Raw genomic sequence first — 19768 nt, forward strand, 5'->3', positions numbered from 1 at the left:
ATAATTTTTGTTTAAAAAAAAATTATTTAAAAAAATTATCTAAAATATTATTATACCTATATTATTTAAAAAATTAAAATATAAAAATTAATTTTGTATTTAAAGACATTTCTTATATTTAAAAAAAATTTATAAATATAAATATTATTTTAAATAAATTTTAAAATTAAATATACATATATTAAATTAGTTTAAATTTTATATATATTTTTATTCTAAAAATAAATTAATTATAATACATAATAAATATATAATTTTAATATATTAAAAATTAATATATTAAAGAAATTAATTTTGAATTCAAAAATATTTTTTTATATTTACAAAAATTAATATACAATACTATTTTATTACAAATGAACTTTATTTTTATGTAAAAAATTTATTTTATTTTTCAAAAAATTATTTGAAAGAAAAATAAATTATTCATATTATTATAATTATTTTATTTAAATCAAATTTTAATTAAGATATTTTTAAATGTAAAATAGTTTAATTAATTACATTATTTATAATTTTTATATTAATAATTTTATTAAAAAATTTAAAAAATTTAAAATTTTTTATTCAATAATATAAAATATTTTAATATTAAAAAAAAAACTTTTAATTTATTTAAATTAAAAATTATTTATTTCTACTTAATTAATGTATTTCCTAATAAATTAATTAATAAATTTATATATATATATGTATAAATACTTTGCCTTTAAATATTGCAAAAGATGTGTAACTATTATTTATACTACTATTGCATATTATAACACCCATATTATCATATATTCTTATTATTAGATATTAGCTTGGTTTCACGAAAATATACTTTCTTGTTAACGATTAAAATACACAAATTCTAAGGTATTGGATTTCGTATATTTTACGTTAATATTCAATACGACTGGAATTTCGTTTCTTTAGAATACAAATAAATAGTTACTGAAAATAGGTACATCTAAAATATATGTATACTTATTGTCAGAGAAATGGAGGGAACATTTACAAGTATAAAATATTGACATCTTACGTTCAAATCGCATAATGATTAGTTGAATTAGTATATGAAAAATTCAAGATATGAAGCAAACATTAAACATATTTTATTATTCACGTTTTCCTCCAATTTCTGGTTAAAAAAAATCGACTATCGAATACGAGGTAGCAATGCATTCGTGCATCTTATTGTTACAATTAAATCCACACGTAGTTGGTAAACTCGTCGAATTGCGCTGCGATCAACTGTATACGTTCGTACAAATGAAACTTATGGTATTCTTGAACAATTAATCATTCATGCGCAATTAATAGTCTCAAATTGATCGATGAACATCTATAAACATCGATCAACGATTTCAAATTCAATGTGCTCTGTATTCTAATTAATTGTCGTAAAACACAATTCGTTTATTTCTTTTCCTCATTTCGTCTCATTATGGTAACAGAAATATGTAATAGAAATTATTGAACGGATATTGTTGGTGGAGTAAGAGAATCATTGACAAAAAGAGTATTCTACTTTTCCAGTGAAGTGTTTTATCCATCAGGCTTTCCATTTTCATAACAGGACATTTTTGAAGGTGCTACTAAATGATAGGAAATAGAACACATTTGCAAATTGTGTAAATTATGTAAATGCTACAGTAAATATATAATGATATAAGTCAAGAAAAAGAATGTTGTGCTAATCCAGGTTTGGGGTGTAGAAGGGATAAAATTCAAGAACGATTGTAACTCACTTGCATCCAAGCGCGGATTAATCCGCGCGCTGCGACTGTCTTCTATCAGCAAGCGCGGATTATTACGCGCGCTGCGACTGCTTTTTATTTCAGTCGCTAAGTATTCCTCAGATGTGAGAGATCACGTTTGACCCGTTTGTCAGCATCTCGCCTATATCAGTTTATTGTATTGACCATTTTAAAGAATTCCACGAGAAATAATATGATTTAATTTCTTATCTTATTTTTTTAAAATAAATAATTTTTTCTTTGTCCTCTGTAGTACAGAATGTAAGATGCGATGTTTGTGAAGTAACATTGTCTACCAATCGTTTCGAACAGTAAATTTTCGATGAACTCCATGAAAAATTCGGATGTCATTTACTGCACCTACGACCGACTGCGCGCGGTCATAGGGACCAGTCCTCTGAAGTAGAGCCATGATGCAAATGAGTTAAGTTAAGAATTTACATTGTATACATTTGACATAGTATTGCTGAATGTGCTGACATATGGTGCAAAAATATGGAGCTGGAAAGAAACAAGGGAAGTGTAAAAGATAAAGATAAGGTAGTTAAAATGAGTATCAGGTCTGGAAGATATACACTGGAGTTCATAATACCAGAAGAGACACAAACAGAAACAGGATAAGAATTAAAACAGGACAAAGGGAAATAAAGTTCGAGGAGGAAGCAAAGGAAGAAGAGCGAAGAGAATTGCTAAAAAAAAACATACATAAAGGAAAGGGAAGAAGGCTGAATGATAATTTAGCTATTTAAGAACAAACGCAGTAATCCAATTAGGGGTCGAACAGCTTAGAAGCGAAAAGTAAAAAACAGTAACAAAGCTAAAAGGAAGGGACAGAGTATACCAAAGACAAGGGCAATATAAGTAAACAAGAAAAAAGTGCAAAGTATAAAGTAAAGTATAACCAGATAAGGAAAAATGAACGAGCAGAGTATCTGAAAAGAACAGGGCATACAATTAATCGAAAACTAATAACAAGGGCAAGTTTTAATAATACAGAAAGATGAAATTGGTTACTGGAAAAAAGAGAAGAAAAGAAAGTGCGAGATTTCCCATGAAAGATGTAGCACGCTGGAGCGTATGGTTAGAAAATACAAAAAAAAAAAAAATTGGGAAGGGGGAACTTGAGAATGAAGGACATAGTCGATGATAGGGAAAGAGAAGAGGTAACAAGATGGTTAAGGAAAATGGAGAAAAGGAAGAAGGAGGAAGAGAAAACAAGATACATGCAAAGGTGTATGTGTCTATGTAGGTATGTATAGGTGTGTATAGGTATACGTATAGTTGTTAGATTAAGTAAATCGACATTGTAAAAAGACTGTGAACAAAGTCCTTTTCAGAGCTGTGAGGCCGGAGAAAAAGATTATTTACATATAAAAAAGATACTGCTGATATTTATATGTCGAGTTATAGTTAGATTTAGGGGGGTGGTACAATAGAGATTATATTTACTGGTATAAATATGATTTTTACAAAGTTTGACAAATAACCGTGGTGATTAGACACTCGAGATGCTAATGACAATGTTCTTAGGTTCAATAACGAATCCACGATCATCGGGGTAACTCTTTCTTAAACGTAGAATATATTTTGAAGCACAAAGTAACTTTCGCTGTGACGCTCGGTATATACTGCGCGTAAAAACGATGTGAAAACTCTCCAAGGTGATCGCAAGAATGAAAGACTGATGAAAACTTTCCTCTTACGATCGCGTTCGTTTTGTTGAACATTGGTCGGGGATACCAACAAAATTCTAGCTGCCGTTGCTAGACAGTTCCACGTAGCTGCAACATTGCCTCTGCCCGGGGTTTGATTGTTAACACAACGTGTGTCTCCATAATATTGGCACTTCTGTGTTAGGTAAAAACGTCCATCCCGTGACCGTGGCTACGTTCAGCGACCAGTTGTATCACCTCGAACCCAAGCCCACTGTCACAAATCTCGGGCAAACATAATCGGATTGAATCATAACAACTACTTCTAAGTTTTATTATTTAAGTACAGCTATAATAAATAGTCTAGACTATAATATTGGGGATCTTCCCAGAAGTTCCAAAAGAAAGGCCCCGATGTCCTTTTATCTCCGACATATATATATATAAAATACTGATGATATCAGATAACTTTTCGACATATCAGAAAACAGCCACTACATAGTTGGTCTGAAGTGAAACTAGTGAATGAAGCGAATGCTAAGTAATAAATAATCTATTCTAGTGGAATGCACAAGAATGTATCGCTCATTGACAATCTTTTAGAATTAAATTATTGCGATAATAATCACACGTTCGCCTCTGCAGTGTCTGAACTACAAAATCAAATACGATGATACACACGTAATAATTATATGCATAAATAAATCAACAAATGGTGGGTTATAATCCGTATGCAACTTTATCTCTTTGTTTCTAGAATATATTTTCAATCGCGATTAAACGCTCTCTTGGGGTAGCATCGAATCGCGACGAATATTCGACGAGCAGAAAGTTTTTAAGCATCGCCGGAGGCGCGACGCTGAAGTTGAATGATTTAACTCGAACGGAAAAGGAACCAAGTGCAAAAAGCGAGGACCGATTGAAAAGTGGAATGGCCGTGGAAGAGATGAAGGGAGAAAGAGAAAGCAGAGCCAGCGCGAGAAATGGAGATCGTAGAAACCTTTTCAAGAAGACAAGAAGACCGTCGCGTAAAACATAAGTTTCGCGAGAAGAAACCCCGGAGTGATGGTAAACTTTCGAACAGACTTCCTTTTCTAACATGAAGGACGCTCGTGAAATACCGTCGCCTGTCTCCTTACGATTTCGTGTTCAAACGTGGAACTTGCGGAGTAATCGATTTAAAACCGAATGAAATTAAAGGGGAATAGAAATTCTCGTTTCAGTTGAGTAGTTTCTTCCTCTTTATTAATATGATAATTGGTAAGTTTTCAGTGGCGCCAGTTAATGATAAAGACTTTCCTCTGTGAAATAGCGATTCAGTCTTTCAACTCATCCGTAACCAAATCTGAAGGATGAAAATTATAAATTGAATACACAGTCACTGACTGACTATTTTGAGATTTCAAATTAGTACTGGGTCTCGCGTTGTGTTGATCAGATAGCTGTTTTTGACGAGAATACTCGTCATGAAGAAATGCTAATATTTTGTGTTATGACGAGTCCTGTCAGTGATAAAATTAAAAAACAAAACAGTAACTTCAACCCAACTCAATTTTATATTATAACAGCCACACATACTCTGTGTTTGACGTGTACACTCGTCATCGTCTACTTTTTACGACACATTTTAGGTATACATTTTTCAAAGAGGTCGCAACAGTTAACTGGTTAAGAGAGTATTATATTCTATATACGTTATATTAGTTTTTCTTGCCCATTTTAAAATTTAACAAACTAGAAAAAGAAATAAAAAACTGATGAACGTTATCAGATTGTTTAAGATTTCGAATTTCAGAAAATTCGTTGAATATTCTTAAAGTTCCCCCTACAGGAAAATCCTATCAAAAATCTAATTTCAATTCGAACATAAAAGAAAAATTTGTTTAGCCTAACCTTCGCATTTTAAAAAATGATACATGAAGGTATAAACAGGACGAGAAAATGTGGTGCGAGATGCATAGGAACTTATTCAAAATACACAGAAATATGAATGAAAAAATTGCTAAACTAAATATATTAAGAAAGATGACTTTAATCAGTTAATAAATTTGATTAAAGACTTCTCAATAATCTTAACGTTAATCACTGCATTAACCATCAAACCACACATCCAAATATTAAATATTTAAAAACAATCGTAACTCGAAAAGAGCAATAGAAAATACTCCGGAATAAAAAAATTACACTTCCGTTACCAGCTTTTTGCGTCAGTTATTTCCGTTCCTAATCAACGGAATTGTTTACTTATACGTAACTAGAGCAGCGCCACACATTGTAGGAATAATGGCGATACATCGCGACTGCGCCCGGCCAAAAGTACAGAAACGGAAGCAGAAGGATTGCTTCCTTCCAGTAACTCGATTACCCTCGGAATGCTGCAATCAACGAAAGAATCGTTGCTCGTGTGTGAAGCCGAGAGAGTACATGTAGTCGAACTCGTCTATATCGTCGGACATCCTCGTGTTGAGTTCACGAAACACTCGTGAGAGTAGTTAGCGTTTACGACGCAATCGCTTTTAACAGGTCACCGAAGAAAGGACTGCTGGTTAAGGAATGACTCGTGGGGAGCATCGCTACGAGTAACTATCCCAGGTCACTTCGCTTTTCAATTACATCAACCGTTGTGAAACTGTCATTTAATCAAAGTTTATTCAGTAAAGGTTATCCATTTTCAGCCACATATTTAGGAATCTTGTCGAAATCAATGATTTATAACGATTGGTTTAAAATAATTCTACTAATTTCTTGTGACAGGGATGATAAGATTGTCTGTGTAGTTTTAAATATATCGTAAATAAGAATAAGTAGAAATGTATTGGTAGATATGTACACTGTACATTTCGTATCGTTTATTTCGGCTTATTTATACTTTGTTTATATTTTATTACATTTATACTTTATATTTGTGTTTGTATTTGTCGGCTTCTTCATTCATTATGTATTTATATTACTAAAGAATCAATTCTTAGGTCAGAAATATCGATTATAACAAAAACAAATTTTATTTATAAGAACAAAGTTTATATTATTTAAATAATATTGTTATGTAAATAATAAAATCAGGAAAAGGTACAAAACTTGTAGGTCTACGTTAACCCAGTCACAGCTACTTGATAGATAAAAGATATTTGTGGTACAAGAAATTAGATTTACTATTCTTCAAATTGTTAAACAAACAAATAAGCTAACATTAATTTCTATCTGACCTATTCTTCGAAGAAGCTTGCCTAACAATCGACGAGCAAATTCTACTAACTACAGCATCTTCATGATGCAACACCGACATAATCAAATAATTCTGTAAATTAGATAAACGTAGAATCATATAAATCTCTATTGACCGATTTTCTTTTGTTGCTTACTCGATATCTGATCAATATCGGTCTACTGCACTAATCGCTCGCCTATCGACGTATCTGTTCTACTAATCAGGATCCTATCATATACTTCACTCTTATAGCCAATATGCCTGACAAAAAGACATCACATTCTACTAATGATCACCTAAACACTCATCTAACTCCGAAGTCTGACTAAACACACTGACGTACCACAGGACGATGATAGGAGCTCGCTTCAATTTCTAAATTAAATCATTCCATTTGCATGCCATTGAGTCACCATTATCGTTTGAACCACGGCCATAACACGGTACATGGAACGAATTAAATCTCCCTCTTTCATCGTCCAAAGAGGGGTCAGAGTAGCTGTTGGAGCATTCGAGGTCATTTTACCGAACGACGAGTTTCCTCCAGGCGCATACAGTTACGGCTGGCAATAGCAAGTTCGCCGGCGGCCTATAACGTGGCCATAACTTTCACGAGTGAACATGGAACAACGATAGATGCGTGGTTAGACATAGGTACGTGAGGTTACCACGGGACCGCATAATAAGGTTCCGTGTACGGCCAACGAATGAAATTAGAACAACTTCCGGCTGAAATTGTCCAAAGTTATCAAGTCTCCGCGTTCTAGCTGCTCCTTTATGCTAAGATGCAAACTGAGATCGTTCGGTTGAACGAAAATTGACAAGCTATATCAGAACATGATGTGAATAAATACATGTGGCAAGCGAATTCATTGATCTACATCTTAACACGTTGACTATCACCACATTCGTATTCGTGTGTCGCTTTTTGACTTCTTGCGAAGGATCGTCGGAAGGATTTGAGAAGATATGCCAGAGGAAATAATAAAACCATTAAATTGTTATAAAAGTAATATGAAAATGGTTTATTAAAAAAATTATTTAGAATGTAAAACTTTAAAGAAAACAACAACTTATTGTCCAAATTGTCCTGGCCAACCTCAACTATGTATAAAATGCTTTAAAGTTTTACATTCTAAATAATTTTTTTAATAAACCATTTTCATATTACTTTTCGTAATTCTTTTGTGTCTTTGTTCGGTTCATTCGACCTCTTTTATTTGCGTAATATAGTTTGCATGCGCGTCTAATGCTTCCGGAATCATTTTTCCGAACGGCGATGTTATGCTGACTTCGTCGAAGACAAGGATTTTTTGTATTTTCAGACAACCCTAATAATTTTGCAGCTAATAACTCTCTAAATATTCTAATATTTATATCCTTCCTTGTTACAATTTTCTAAACCGTCAAAGCGTTTTCAGCAGAAATTCCCAGAAGGAGTTGGACGCCAAGTTTCATTTATCATTTGATTCCTTTTCTAATTTGGGTGGCATAAGAAACCATTTGGTCGGAATAATCTGTACCACACTTTCCTTCGTTATATTCAACAACAGCTAGTGGTTCTAATATTGCGAACAAACGAAACGAGAGATCATTCTTGAGACCACCACTTGAGCGGCTCGCATTACTAAAATATCGATGGGAGTATTTAGCAGAGAACGCTTGGTACTGCGACACGCGTGGCCTGACGGAGATTTTCTTGAAAACACGCGTGGCAGTCAACGTGTTAATAGATATACGTAATGAACAGTATTACATATAAACGACAACTAAATTTCAATGATTGAATGTAACAAAAATATCATAAACTCGAATGCAAGAAAGAAACGGATAACATAGGAGCATTTCATGAGACACTTCCCTAAGTTCAAGAAAAACAGTCACCAGTGTCACCTCACAAAGGATATAACTTAGCAAACACGACGATGGTACCCCGCTGGGGGTAGCCACCCACATGCTATATTTTATTTTGTTTTTTTCTTTTTTTTTATTCACTTCCACCTAGATATAATACTTTACCAAATGTTCTTCTGGACAAATAGTAAAATCCAAATAAATAATTAAAAAAAAAAAAAAACCAGTGTCGTCACACTACGTAATTCTCCGGACGAAGAAACTTCCGACAATCAACATGAAAAGTGGAAATCATCAGTGAGCAGCAGCGGAATACAGATACTAAGTATTAACGTGTAATAATCCACGTGTAAACCATCAAGATACCAACCAACAAACCTGGTCAGACCTGGCAGGCAAGATCTAACGACTTGCAGCAACTCGATTCCACGCCAATCAGATAATCATACAACTTTTCAACGAATGTAATGAAAAATTCAAATATTTATAGTTCTGTAAAATAACGTTGGAGTTTATCGACCGAGATGGAAATTTAAAGATTATTATTTCAAACTGGATTCTCTGGATTCGCTTTAAATTTACGGCAACCGCATGCCATTAGTTGCGCTCCTTCACGGAGCTGTGTATCGTTAAAGTTTCGCCGTCAGGTGTGCTGGGTAAGTTTAATTTTAAACAGCATCGATTATTTAAGATCGAGAGGAATCGTACCTAGCGAGCAAACGAAATCACAACGAAACCTAGCTAACTGAAGGAAAGTTGTTGAAATGTATTTCCATTTGGGCAGACCATTGTTTGTTATCACGTTACAAGGCCTGGCCGCACTAAGCTCTAGCTCAAGTTACGAAAAAACTTGTTATTGGCTAGTGACTTCGTGCACAGACGACAAAAAGTAATGTACAATTCGCGAAGATTTTCAGAGAAATGCTGGCAATATTGAAAGCATTTTGCTGGGTTAACCCTTTCGCTTTGGGAGCCGCTTATAGACGGCGCCCGCGAGATGACCTGTGGGTACCAGCGTTGCTTATAGGCGACATCCACAAAATGACCTGTGGGCACGAACGCCGCATATAGGCGGCGACCACGTGACGAATTCTGGGTTCGGCATATTCTGGGTGCCCATATATCGGGCATACACCAATGCCATATACTTTTTCGTTATCGGCAGAACATTTTACTAATATACTGGATTAATCACTTCTTAAAGTTACGCATTGTTGAAACATCAAAACATTTTACGCAATATATTTTAAACATCCAAACGATCGTATACTGTTTCGTGTTAAAAGATCTGTTAAATCCATTGACAGTGAAACGATATTTCATATACGGTTCTTACAAGAATTATCGTTATTTAAGACTTAGGAAAACGTATATACAGCAGCCACGTACAATGTGCGCATTTCTGGCGCGCGCTTCCCTTCCGAAAATGCACCACATCTGTTTCGTATTGTACACGAAAGTTTGGAAAGGCTTTGACAAAATTCAGTCCGTTCTAAATCACTTTTGCAACAGTTTTAAGAACACTTAACTTATACAAAGCCTGAACGTTATGCAATTTAAAAGAAATTTGATCGAAATGAGCGGATGCGTGTGTTTGAAGCGACGCTATGACAAAGCCAATGATCTTATTTCAAGTACATTCTCAGGCGAAAAATATCGCCAATTTCTCGAGGATCAAATAACAACAGCAGCGGAAACATTTTACGTTTTGCAATGCTTTTGTAACGTTAGTGACTGTACTTTATATGCATCATATAACGCCCATATTTTTAAACGTGGTTTTGAATTTTTCATTTTCCACAGTCCCCAAAGGTACAATTTTGTCGACGATATACATTTCGATATTCATCTTTAAACTATGTACTGTCTAACTATTGGTAAAGGAAATTAAATTTTTATCACTTCATAGGTATAGCCCAATTTTATAAATCATTTAATATATAGAATACAATGCAATATCGAGCAACTTTTATTTCAATCCAATCAATTAACGTACGTTTGCTTTGTATGTAACTACTACATTTATGGTAATGTTTTTGCTAATCAGTCGCATTTTTACAAAATAAAATCGTGACAATATACATGGCGATAAATCGAATATAATTAAATTAATATCGTTTCATGCTATGTATACATAAAAGAATGAATGCTAATTAAATGGTATCATTTATCACTAATTTTATTATTTACAGAAAATTTGCGATCTAGGTCAAATTCAATACAGTCATCCTAAAAGATTACATAAATTAAATAATATATAAAAGCAGTATTACATTTTAACCTTGTAACATCGTAATATTCTGAAATTCAGAGATACTCGAGGGTATTACAACGAATTCATTTCTTTCTGATTCTACGATTAATTTTCCAACTTTTACGGCAAATTATTCACAAATGGTATATCCAACTACAAAGTTTTGTTTGCCAGTAAGTTGTAGTTGCCACATTAAGCATCTTTACTCACACAGCTTCCGAGTACATAGTCAAACTTTAATCCAGTATCGTATACCTCGCAATATTTAGATCTTCCGTCTCATTCATAATGGGATACAATATCAATATTACTGCTACAATAAATTAGAGACTGACATTTTGACGATTAAGGCGGCAGTTTGGTACGTTCTTGGGTAGATCGCACGTGCCGATCATTGGATTGAAGACGTATCCTTCGAAACACGACATAACACATTTGCGACCGTTGGAGCATTCGTAGTATAACCTACAATTTCTTTCATGAGAATAGCGATTATGGCCACTGGCTGGACAATCAGATGGAAAATAGCAGTCTTCTTGTGCGTTGCTGTAAACATTAGACTGTCTCGTCTCGCTCAAAGATTCTGCACCTTTTGTTGGGATTTCGTGCATTTCGGCAAAAGCGTTCCCCGTTAGTGCCAAAACGGCAATGACTACTAATAATAAACCTGAAATAGAAGAAAACGAATCTGCTATTCTGTATGTCAATACTATTCTGTATATCAATACTATTCTGTATGTCGTGAAGAAAAAGCTAATTTTTGTTTAAATAGCAAACTAAAGATCCCTGCATCTTAAAGAAATGTGTCAAAAAATTTAGTGACGATTTTAATTTTTACAAGTGATTAACATTTTTTGATTATCATCATCAGTGACAGACCAAAACGAGATCCGTCATTGATAATGATTATTGCTAATCAAAGGAATTTGGTCATCGTTAATGGTTATAGGTAACTAAAAACAACATATGATGAATGCATATACAACACAGTGTTAATTATAGGAGTGCTAAGTGTAACAGTTAGCAGCATAACAATTTTCGATAGTGGTTTCCAACAAGCAAAACATGTTCATCTTCGATGATTATTCGTAATTGAAAACAACTACTTCGTCGTTAATGTTCATATATTGTTCATATAATAAAAGGATATGCCAAACTAAAATAAAGTTCCAAAAGCAAAATACGTGGTTACGAACTATATCACAAGTAAAATTACTCACCTTTCATTTTAACAGATTTATTTCTAACAATGGAAGGATAACACACTCTCGTATAGTCGATTTTTAGGAAGGAACTGACATTACCAAGTTATAAGATTTTACTTATATAGCTAACTTATCAGCATATCTTAGAACTTTGTATCAGACGATACAATCATTTAACGATTCAGATTTAGAGTATTTTCAAACGATAATTCCCGTTATTATCTTACTTAAAATTTTAGAATTATCACTTATAAATCGGCTTATCGCTTCGCGCTTTACATATCAAAAGTGCGATGCTGGCACAATAGTGCTTAATAACGATACAGAAAATATGTTATGTACTAGGATATATATTTAGGAAGGCTGTGAATGCAAACTGTAATCAAAGTAATGAAGATGCCACAAAATGCGAAGCAAGCGATTCTGTATAACAATTTCAATGAGAGAAGTAGATTACTCTTAGAAGAGTATCATAAAAAGAAGTAAATAATAACAGATAGCTATAATAGATACATGGTATAAACAGGATTACACCTTATATATGTAAGAGAATCGAATTATTCGATTGGACTTGATAACGTACTGATAAAGATTTAGAACGAAAGTTCTTAAAATTCTTATCCTGTTACACGATGATACAGATAAGATCGTGACACGATAGGATTGTAATATAATTTTAACGAACAAAACATAAATATCTGCAATTATAAATCGGAAATGCGTTATTTATTGTGCAGATTTCGTATATTTATCGTGAATTATGTAACACGATAATGCCAATATGCTTTTTATATTATTAATAATAACGAATTAATTATCTCCGTGTTTTATTCGTATATCTTTCCAAGGTTTAATCGTCAAAACCATTTATGATTTCTACTAAGAAAACGCAATTACGTTTATCTACATGTGGCAGCACTCGACCACGGAATTTTCCGATGACTTTGCGACACAAAGCGCTATACTTTCAAAGCGTAAGGCCGACATGCCTAATGTACCATCGATATCCCTACAGTTCTTTCGCCGAATATTCGGAAAAATGCATACGCGGCAACTGTCGCGGACATTTAACAAACGCGTACGTAGTGAGGATATCGAGGGACAACAAAGAAAAGAAACCGTTTAGTTTCGAACAAAAGCTTCATTCTGTTCCGAGCTGGGAGGTGCGAAAGGTCCAGCGCGCAATAGCGAAGCAAACACATTGAGATACGTGATTTGTAACTCTTGATTGTTAATCGTTGATTATTAATAGTTTAATAAACCTTTTTTTTTTTTTTTTTTTTTTTTGTTGAACATCAAAAGTATTTCTTGTGGGTTCCTTCACCAACAACCACCTCATACATGTTCCAACGATGATGATTATCTTAGATAACGTTATCAGGGAAAAGAAATCTAGCTTAGATTTCTAAATATTATGAAATATGCATTATATAGAGTTTTCATTCAATGGAAAATTCGCGTACTTTACTTCTTCTTCCGGCCACGATTGACTAGGATAAGGTTGATCTACTGAATCAGCAGGCGATACCGTTGAAGATATTCAGATATCCGATGGGGATTAAAGTAGCATTTACCTGTGACGATAATTTCTATCATATCAGAGATGACCTCTAGCACATTAAATGCAAAGATGCGGCGATTAAATATTTCCTAATCAGAATGGCACTCAAATTAGCCTCGAAAATTTGGATTGTCTATAGCAGGCAAAAGATTGTTCAAGTTATTTAAAACAATGATTATCTTAGTCAATTTACAAAAAATAGAAATTCTGATTTATCGTAAATTCAAATTTAGATGTCCAATTTACACATACAAATTTTAGTTAAAATTGTCAAATATTTAGAAAAAATAATGAACAAGGAAGTATTGAAACAGATTCTTTAAAAATTGAAACGGATTCTTTAAAATTTATTTATTGCTTATATTTGTTGTTGAGAATATAAAATTTATCCATGGGCATCTATCCGCATTTTGAGAGTTTTCATCTGCGAAATGTGGACGATTGTTGATAAAGAAAAATAGACGATCAGTATTATTAGCTGTACTATGAATCTGCAAATTTTCATCAAAATCGGCATATTACATTTATTGTAGGTGATGTGTCCTGTGGGTATTCAAATAAGGTACTTTCTTAAGATACTGTATTGTACGAGGTGACGATGATGCGTAATCCCGTATAAAACGAATTACTAGCAATAGAATTTAACATTTTTTAAATAAAATTACGCTTCCCCAATGCAAGGTATGATTGCATTTTTTGTCAACTTGTTACAAATCATTTCCTATAAATTTTGGCGCGCCTGATTTAAATACAGCCCAGACCTGATCAAATTTTAATTGCAATAAAAATAAGAAGCAATTATTTCAAATAATTTATTTCGGATCTTTATTTTTACTGTTATTATTAGAAAATAAATGGAAAATGATGAACGGGAAAGATAAATGCTTGCTGTCTCGATTAAGAATCGACCGCACTAAAATCGCCTATTTCCTCGAAACAACTCATTCTCAGCAAAATGGACCTAGCATATTGCACCACCTGCGGAAATCAGCCGCTAACAACACACCACATACTATACATCTAACATCTAAAAAATACAATTCAGTTTGTTAAAGACTCCAATTTGTATAAGAAAAAATATTACCTTAAGAAATCTTTGCAGCAATTTGCCGTAAGCAAAGCTCTTTCTTCAAAAAGCTCATCCATGAGCGATCTTTGCCTGAGCCCATCTAATATTCTTGCGAGAGAAAATAACTGTTCTACTGGTACAGTAGATGAAAGAGGCTTGTTATTCTTCAGATAATTGTCTCATATCGAATAATCATTTAACATGAACGAATCGAAGCTTTTATCTTGCCAATTAAAATGTCCATTTAGTTATTTCTTCTTATCTTCGGATAACATTCGTGGAATTGTTAGCCGTTTCACCTTCGCCTCTTTCAAACTCCAAACCATTATTTGCGTTTTATTTTTCAATAGCGTTGATTACATCTTCGTGATAATGCTTTGCTGATATGACCGCATTAATAAAAACTGGGCGTAAAATGTTCAATTTTTCATATGCCACTTCTGATAATCAACGAATTTTAAGTAAAATGGATTTGAAATTGTTCTGATCTTATGGAACAACGTGTATATTTTATAAAAGAGTTATAGCAAAGCACGGTTTAGAATTTCTTCTAACGAATAGAAAATTAGTTTGTGGATGATAGAGATTAATTTTTTGCAATTCAAAGAATATTTAAGCCATTCAGAAGCTACCTTGATCGCTTTGTATTCTACATTTAGATTACCCAAAAATCCATAAACAGTCACAAATTTATAACCCTTTTTATCCACCTTACTTTATCGAAACAAAATTACTAATTTTACAAAGTTTAGTTATAAAAATGTGCTGGTACGGTTGGTTGTATTACCATAAAAAGATTTTCAGAGTACAAAGGCTTAAGCAAATGTACATATAAGTAAATACACAGAGAATATAAATTCCTTATTTCAAGTTTCGTATCACATGCTTCGCGATCCTTTTGTGTTATACTATTCTTCTCGAGGAATAATCATTCGTTCCCAGAGTTATACCTCTCAAGACTTTATTTCTTATGGATCCCATGCTTTTAAGTTCGGTAGGCAAAGTTAATGAAAAAGAAAAATGTTCTGCCGGCGAAAATAAAGTTATAAATAAAGTTATATCAGAGACTGAAAGCTACGGTGAATAGTAATTAAAATTCCGCGGGTACGTCTAGCAGACATTTATCGCGTGCCGCGACGAACAAACTCTATCCAATTAAAGCGAAAACTGATGGCCTGTTGAAATTAATACTCTGTCTGCGGGACGTGTGCTCGGGAATTGCGAATCTCAACTTGACACGTTGATTAAGTAACATTCAAATGGTAATGCAACGGCTTCGATTAGCCGGCATTTAATTAAATCACTTTGTAACTTCGTAATTAATCGCGCGGAATGTATACAGTTATGTCAAACTGATTTCAATCGAGCACACGTTCGGAATTCTCATCGGTAAAGTTGTAGAATGAGCAAGACTCTCTGTATTGCCTCTGATGAGATTATCTCCTACAGGGAAACGATCAAGCAATTAACGCATCACAATTTCCTACCCAAGACCGAACCACTAACAATTCGATTTCATTGAGTCAAGTTGATAGCACTCAATGTATTTCAATATCTATATTGTCTGATAAGCACGATCGCGGTCTGTTAAATTGATTCTAATTACAGCACCTTGTACGATTATCAGTAGTATACTCTATTACCTCATTCTGGAAGAAATATCAATACAATCTTAATAATAGATCCAAAACTCTGCTTTAATTGAAGATAGTATTGATTAAAATATGACTCAAAACTTTTTATAAGTAATAAGTCTTTGTAAGATAATAAGATAAGTACAATTCTCAGTTGGATATCGAGTATAGCAATCGAAGAGAAATTTGACGTGTGATCTGTTTGTAGATTGTTAGTAGCAGTTCTGATAGTGTTACTGCTGGTGTAGATGTCGCTGCTGAGGAACTGCTGCTTTTCTTCTTATTTTTGTCGTCCAGCGAGGTCTCGACTCTATGGGAAAGTGGTTCCACAAATGGCGCTTCAAAACAAATGAAAATAAAGCCAGTCATATAACCTTCACGCTGCGAAAACAATCCTGCCAACAGGTGACGATAAATAACATTCCAATTCCAAACAAAAGATACAGTCAGATATCTGGGCATGATCCTAGACAGAAGATAAGAAGTAAATAAATCCAAACAACTGAAATCAAAACTAAAAAAATTTTACTGACTCATTGGCAGACGTTCCAACTTAAATATGAAAAGTAAAATAATGCTATATAAAACCATATTAAAACCTGTTTGGACCTATGGGATCCAACTATGGAGAACAGCGAGTAATTCCAACATAGAAATTCTCCAACGATTTCAATCAAAAACTCTAAGATCCTTAGTAGATGCACCTTGATATGTTACCAACGAAACAATACATCGCGACCTTAAGATACCCATCGATAAAATAAACGTATCTCCCTATTTTTTCGAAAAGCGTCAATTAACAAATTGAAGAAAAGATTGCATAATAAATAGATTACAAATTTCTATACATTATTAAGAAATTTGAAAATGTAAGGATGCGCAAGATGCACATAATATGAAAAATTATATAAAATATTCAAAGTATTGTAGAATCTTTTCTACAATTAATTTATTTGCAATAAATGAATTAAACGGGCATTGGTTAAACAGCAAACGATGGTTGTTTAACGTAAACTATGTACAATAACGTATTATAATTTAGACAACTAGATGGTTAATATGCAATCCTTAATAGATGCACCTTAGTATGTTACCAACGAAACAATACATCGCGACCATAAGATACCCACAGTCAAATAAGAAATATCCAAGTTCAGAAACAGATATAATATAAGAGTTAACAACCACCAAAACCCATTAGTTACCCAATTACTTGATACGACGGATCAGATCCGCAGACTAAAAAGACAATACGCTCTAGATTTAAGCATTAGATTCAACTAGAATCAAACATACGATAAACACTTATTACTTAAGTTATAGTACCACGCCAGAATAATTTATTTATAATTCTCAATGAGAATTGATTGTAAAATTCTTCCAAATAAAAAAAAAAATTATCGTCGTGCATGTTCCTTACGCGCGCCGTCGTTCTCCGACGAACATGCATGATTTTTCTTTTTCCTGTACGGAATTGAAAAATTGTTTGATTCGCGCTATGAACGTCTCTTATAGAAAAATGTTCACAGAATTGCGTACGATAGTGAGAATCGCGTCAGACCTCTACTTTTTAGAAAAATTAGGGCTAAAGCTAGTCTCGTCAGCTTTACTTAACATTTACAGATATATGTGTCGAGAATTGTGAATCTTAATTGCCGAAATAAAAGTAAAGGAACACTAAGGTTACGCTTAGAATTCAAATTAAAATAGTTATAAATTTATTTAATAAAGGATTTCCAGGATCTTCGTCGATATATATTTGTACGCGTCTCAGCACTTTCTTTGTCTCATCATCTTCCAATGTTATTAACGAAATAATACACCGCGACCTTAAGATACCCACAGTTAAAGAAGAAATATCTAAATTCAGTAACAGATATAACATAAGAGTTGACAACCACCAAACCCCATTAGTTACTCAATTACTTGACACGACGGATCAGATCCGCAGACTAAAAAGACAATACCCTTTAGATTGAAACATTACATTCAGCTAGAATCAAACATACTATAAGTTCTTATAATCCAAGTTACAGTACCATGCCAAATAAATTTACTTAAAATTCTGTATGAGAATTGATTGTAAATAGTCTACCAAATAAAAAGAAAAAAATGTTGGGATTTGAGAACCCGGGTCCCGAACGTTCGTAACCTAAGGCGCTAACCACTGCGTTGCCGTCGTTCGACAGTATTTACTGTCGAGTGCCGCTACAAATTTAATAACGTAGACGTAATTTTTTTTACAAAAATATTGTTACACGTATCAAACATTAATTGTAATGCTATTTTACAAAACTTTTTCAACATTATAAAATTGAATAATGTTAGAAGCTCGGAAACAAAAATTGGTAAAATTCATTGCAGAGTAAAACGAAATTTTTCGGGAGAGCAATCATAAAGTTACGAAATAGATGGGACAAAATCAATGAAACAGATATAATGTATACAATAACTGATTTCATAACAATACACGAGATGAATCATGTAAAGTGTTACAGTATGTTTTTTCCGAAACTACATATAACATTATGGCTATCCCAAAAGTTTCTTTCGCTTTATAAGGAAATAATAGATGCTCAACATTTTTTGTTTTATATTATTTCATTGAGTTATGTATGATCCATTTAACTTTTCAGAGAGATAATATTTTAAAACATAAGAAGCTGTGGTGTTGAATCCCATAGGGGTGGAATTGTGTATTAATTTTTCATTATTTCGATGACTGTTGCCAAGAGTAATAAAACTTTTACCTGAATCATTTTTCATATTCTGCATATTCATCACATTTCTGCATACTTAAATCATATACTCTAAAATATTAGCCTCTTTGAACCGTTTAACATGTTCAAATTTCAAGGCGACATCTGTTATAGTTTCGAAGAGAACAAATTGTGCAAATTTTTGTGCTGCACCCTGTATATATTGACTTTCTAATATTTCTTCCTCAAATCTGGTGCGATTCAGTATTTTAAACGCAACAAATGTATTAAAAGTGAAGTAAACTTGTTCTTCTAAATTTTGTGCAGGTGCAGTAATTGAAATATACGATCGCTTAGATTAAACAAATCCTATTTACCGAACGCGGTAAAGCCGTTACACTAATCGGATGACTGACCAGTAACGGGTCTATTCCACTAGCCCAACTTTGAACCGTAGTTCAACCTATCCTATTAACTTAACTCTCAAACTACTGAAACGGTATTAATTTTCAATCCAAAGTACTACTTTCAACGACGGATTTGTGCTTCAAGTTATCAAATCTACTTTATATTCATCGAGGTAATCGTTCTTCTATAAATCTTCCAAGCAACTTAAAAATTCTATCAACTTGAAATATGAAGACAAACTAAACTTTTAAATCTTTCGAAGCAGTGTATTCCACGGATTCGATGGCTTCGTGACTTCACTATATAATATACTCATTATTAAATATATTACTTTGAAACTACATGCTAAGCATGACTTTTCAAAAATATAAAATTTGATACCTTTACAGTAACATGTCTTCTCATATAAATTCAAATGAGTTCTAACAAATGAAATGCTATTTATTTATCGATTAATGTTATATTTAAATTTCCTTAATCCT

At 33.1% G+C, this 19768-nt stretch overlaps 2 protein-coding genes across 2 annotated transcripts in view; both read right to left on the minus strand.

Moving 5' to 3' along the window:
• LOC139988342 (uncharacterized) overlaps positions 1-19768 on the minus strand; it is a 446678-nt gene that overhangs the window by 230647 nt on the left and 196263 nt on the right. The window lies entirely within an intron of this gene.
• LOC141445779 (uncharacterized) lies at positions 11034-12069 on the minus strand. The gene is made up of 2 exons (XM_074111781.1): positions 11931-12069; positions 11034-11377 (listed from the first exon to the last, which is right to left on the minus strand). The coding sequence occupies exons 1-2, from the start codon at positions 11935-11937 to the stop codon at positions 11034-11036; spliced, it is 351 nt and encodes a 116-aa protein (XP_073967882.1). The 5' UTR covers positions 11938-12069.

Source organism: Bombus fervidus, chromosome 6 (assembly GCF_041682495.2).
Source record: "Bombus fervidus isolate BK054 chromosome 6, iyBomFerv1, whole genome shotgun sequence".
NCBI classification, from domain to species: Eukaryota; Metazoa; Arthropoda; class Insecta; order Hymenoptera; family Apidae; genus Bombus; species Bombus fervidus.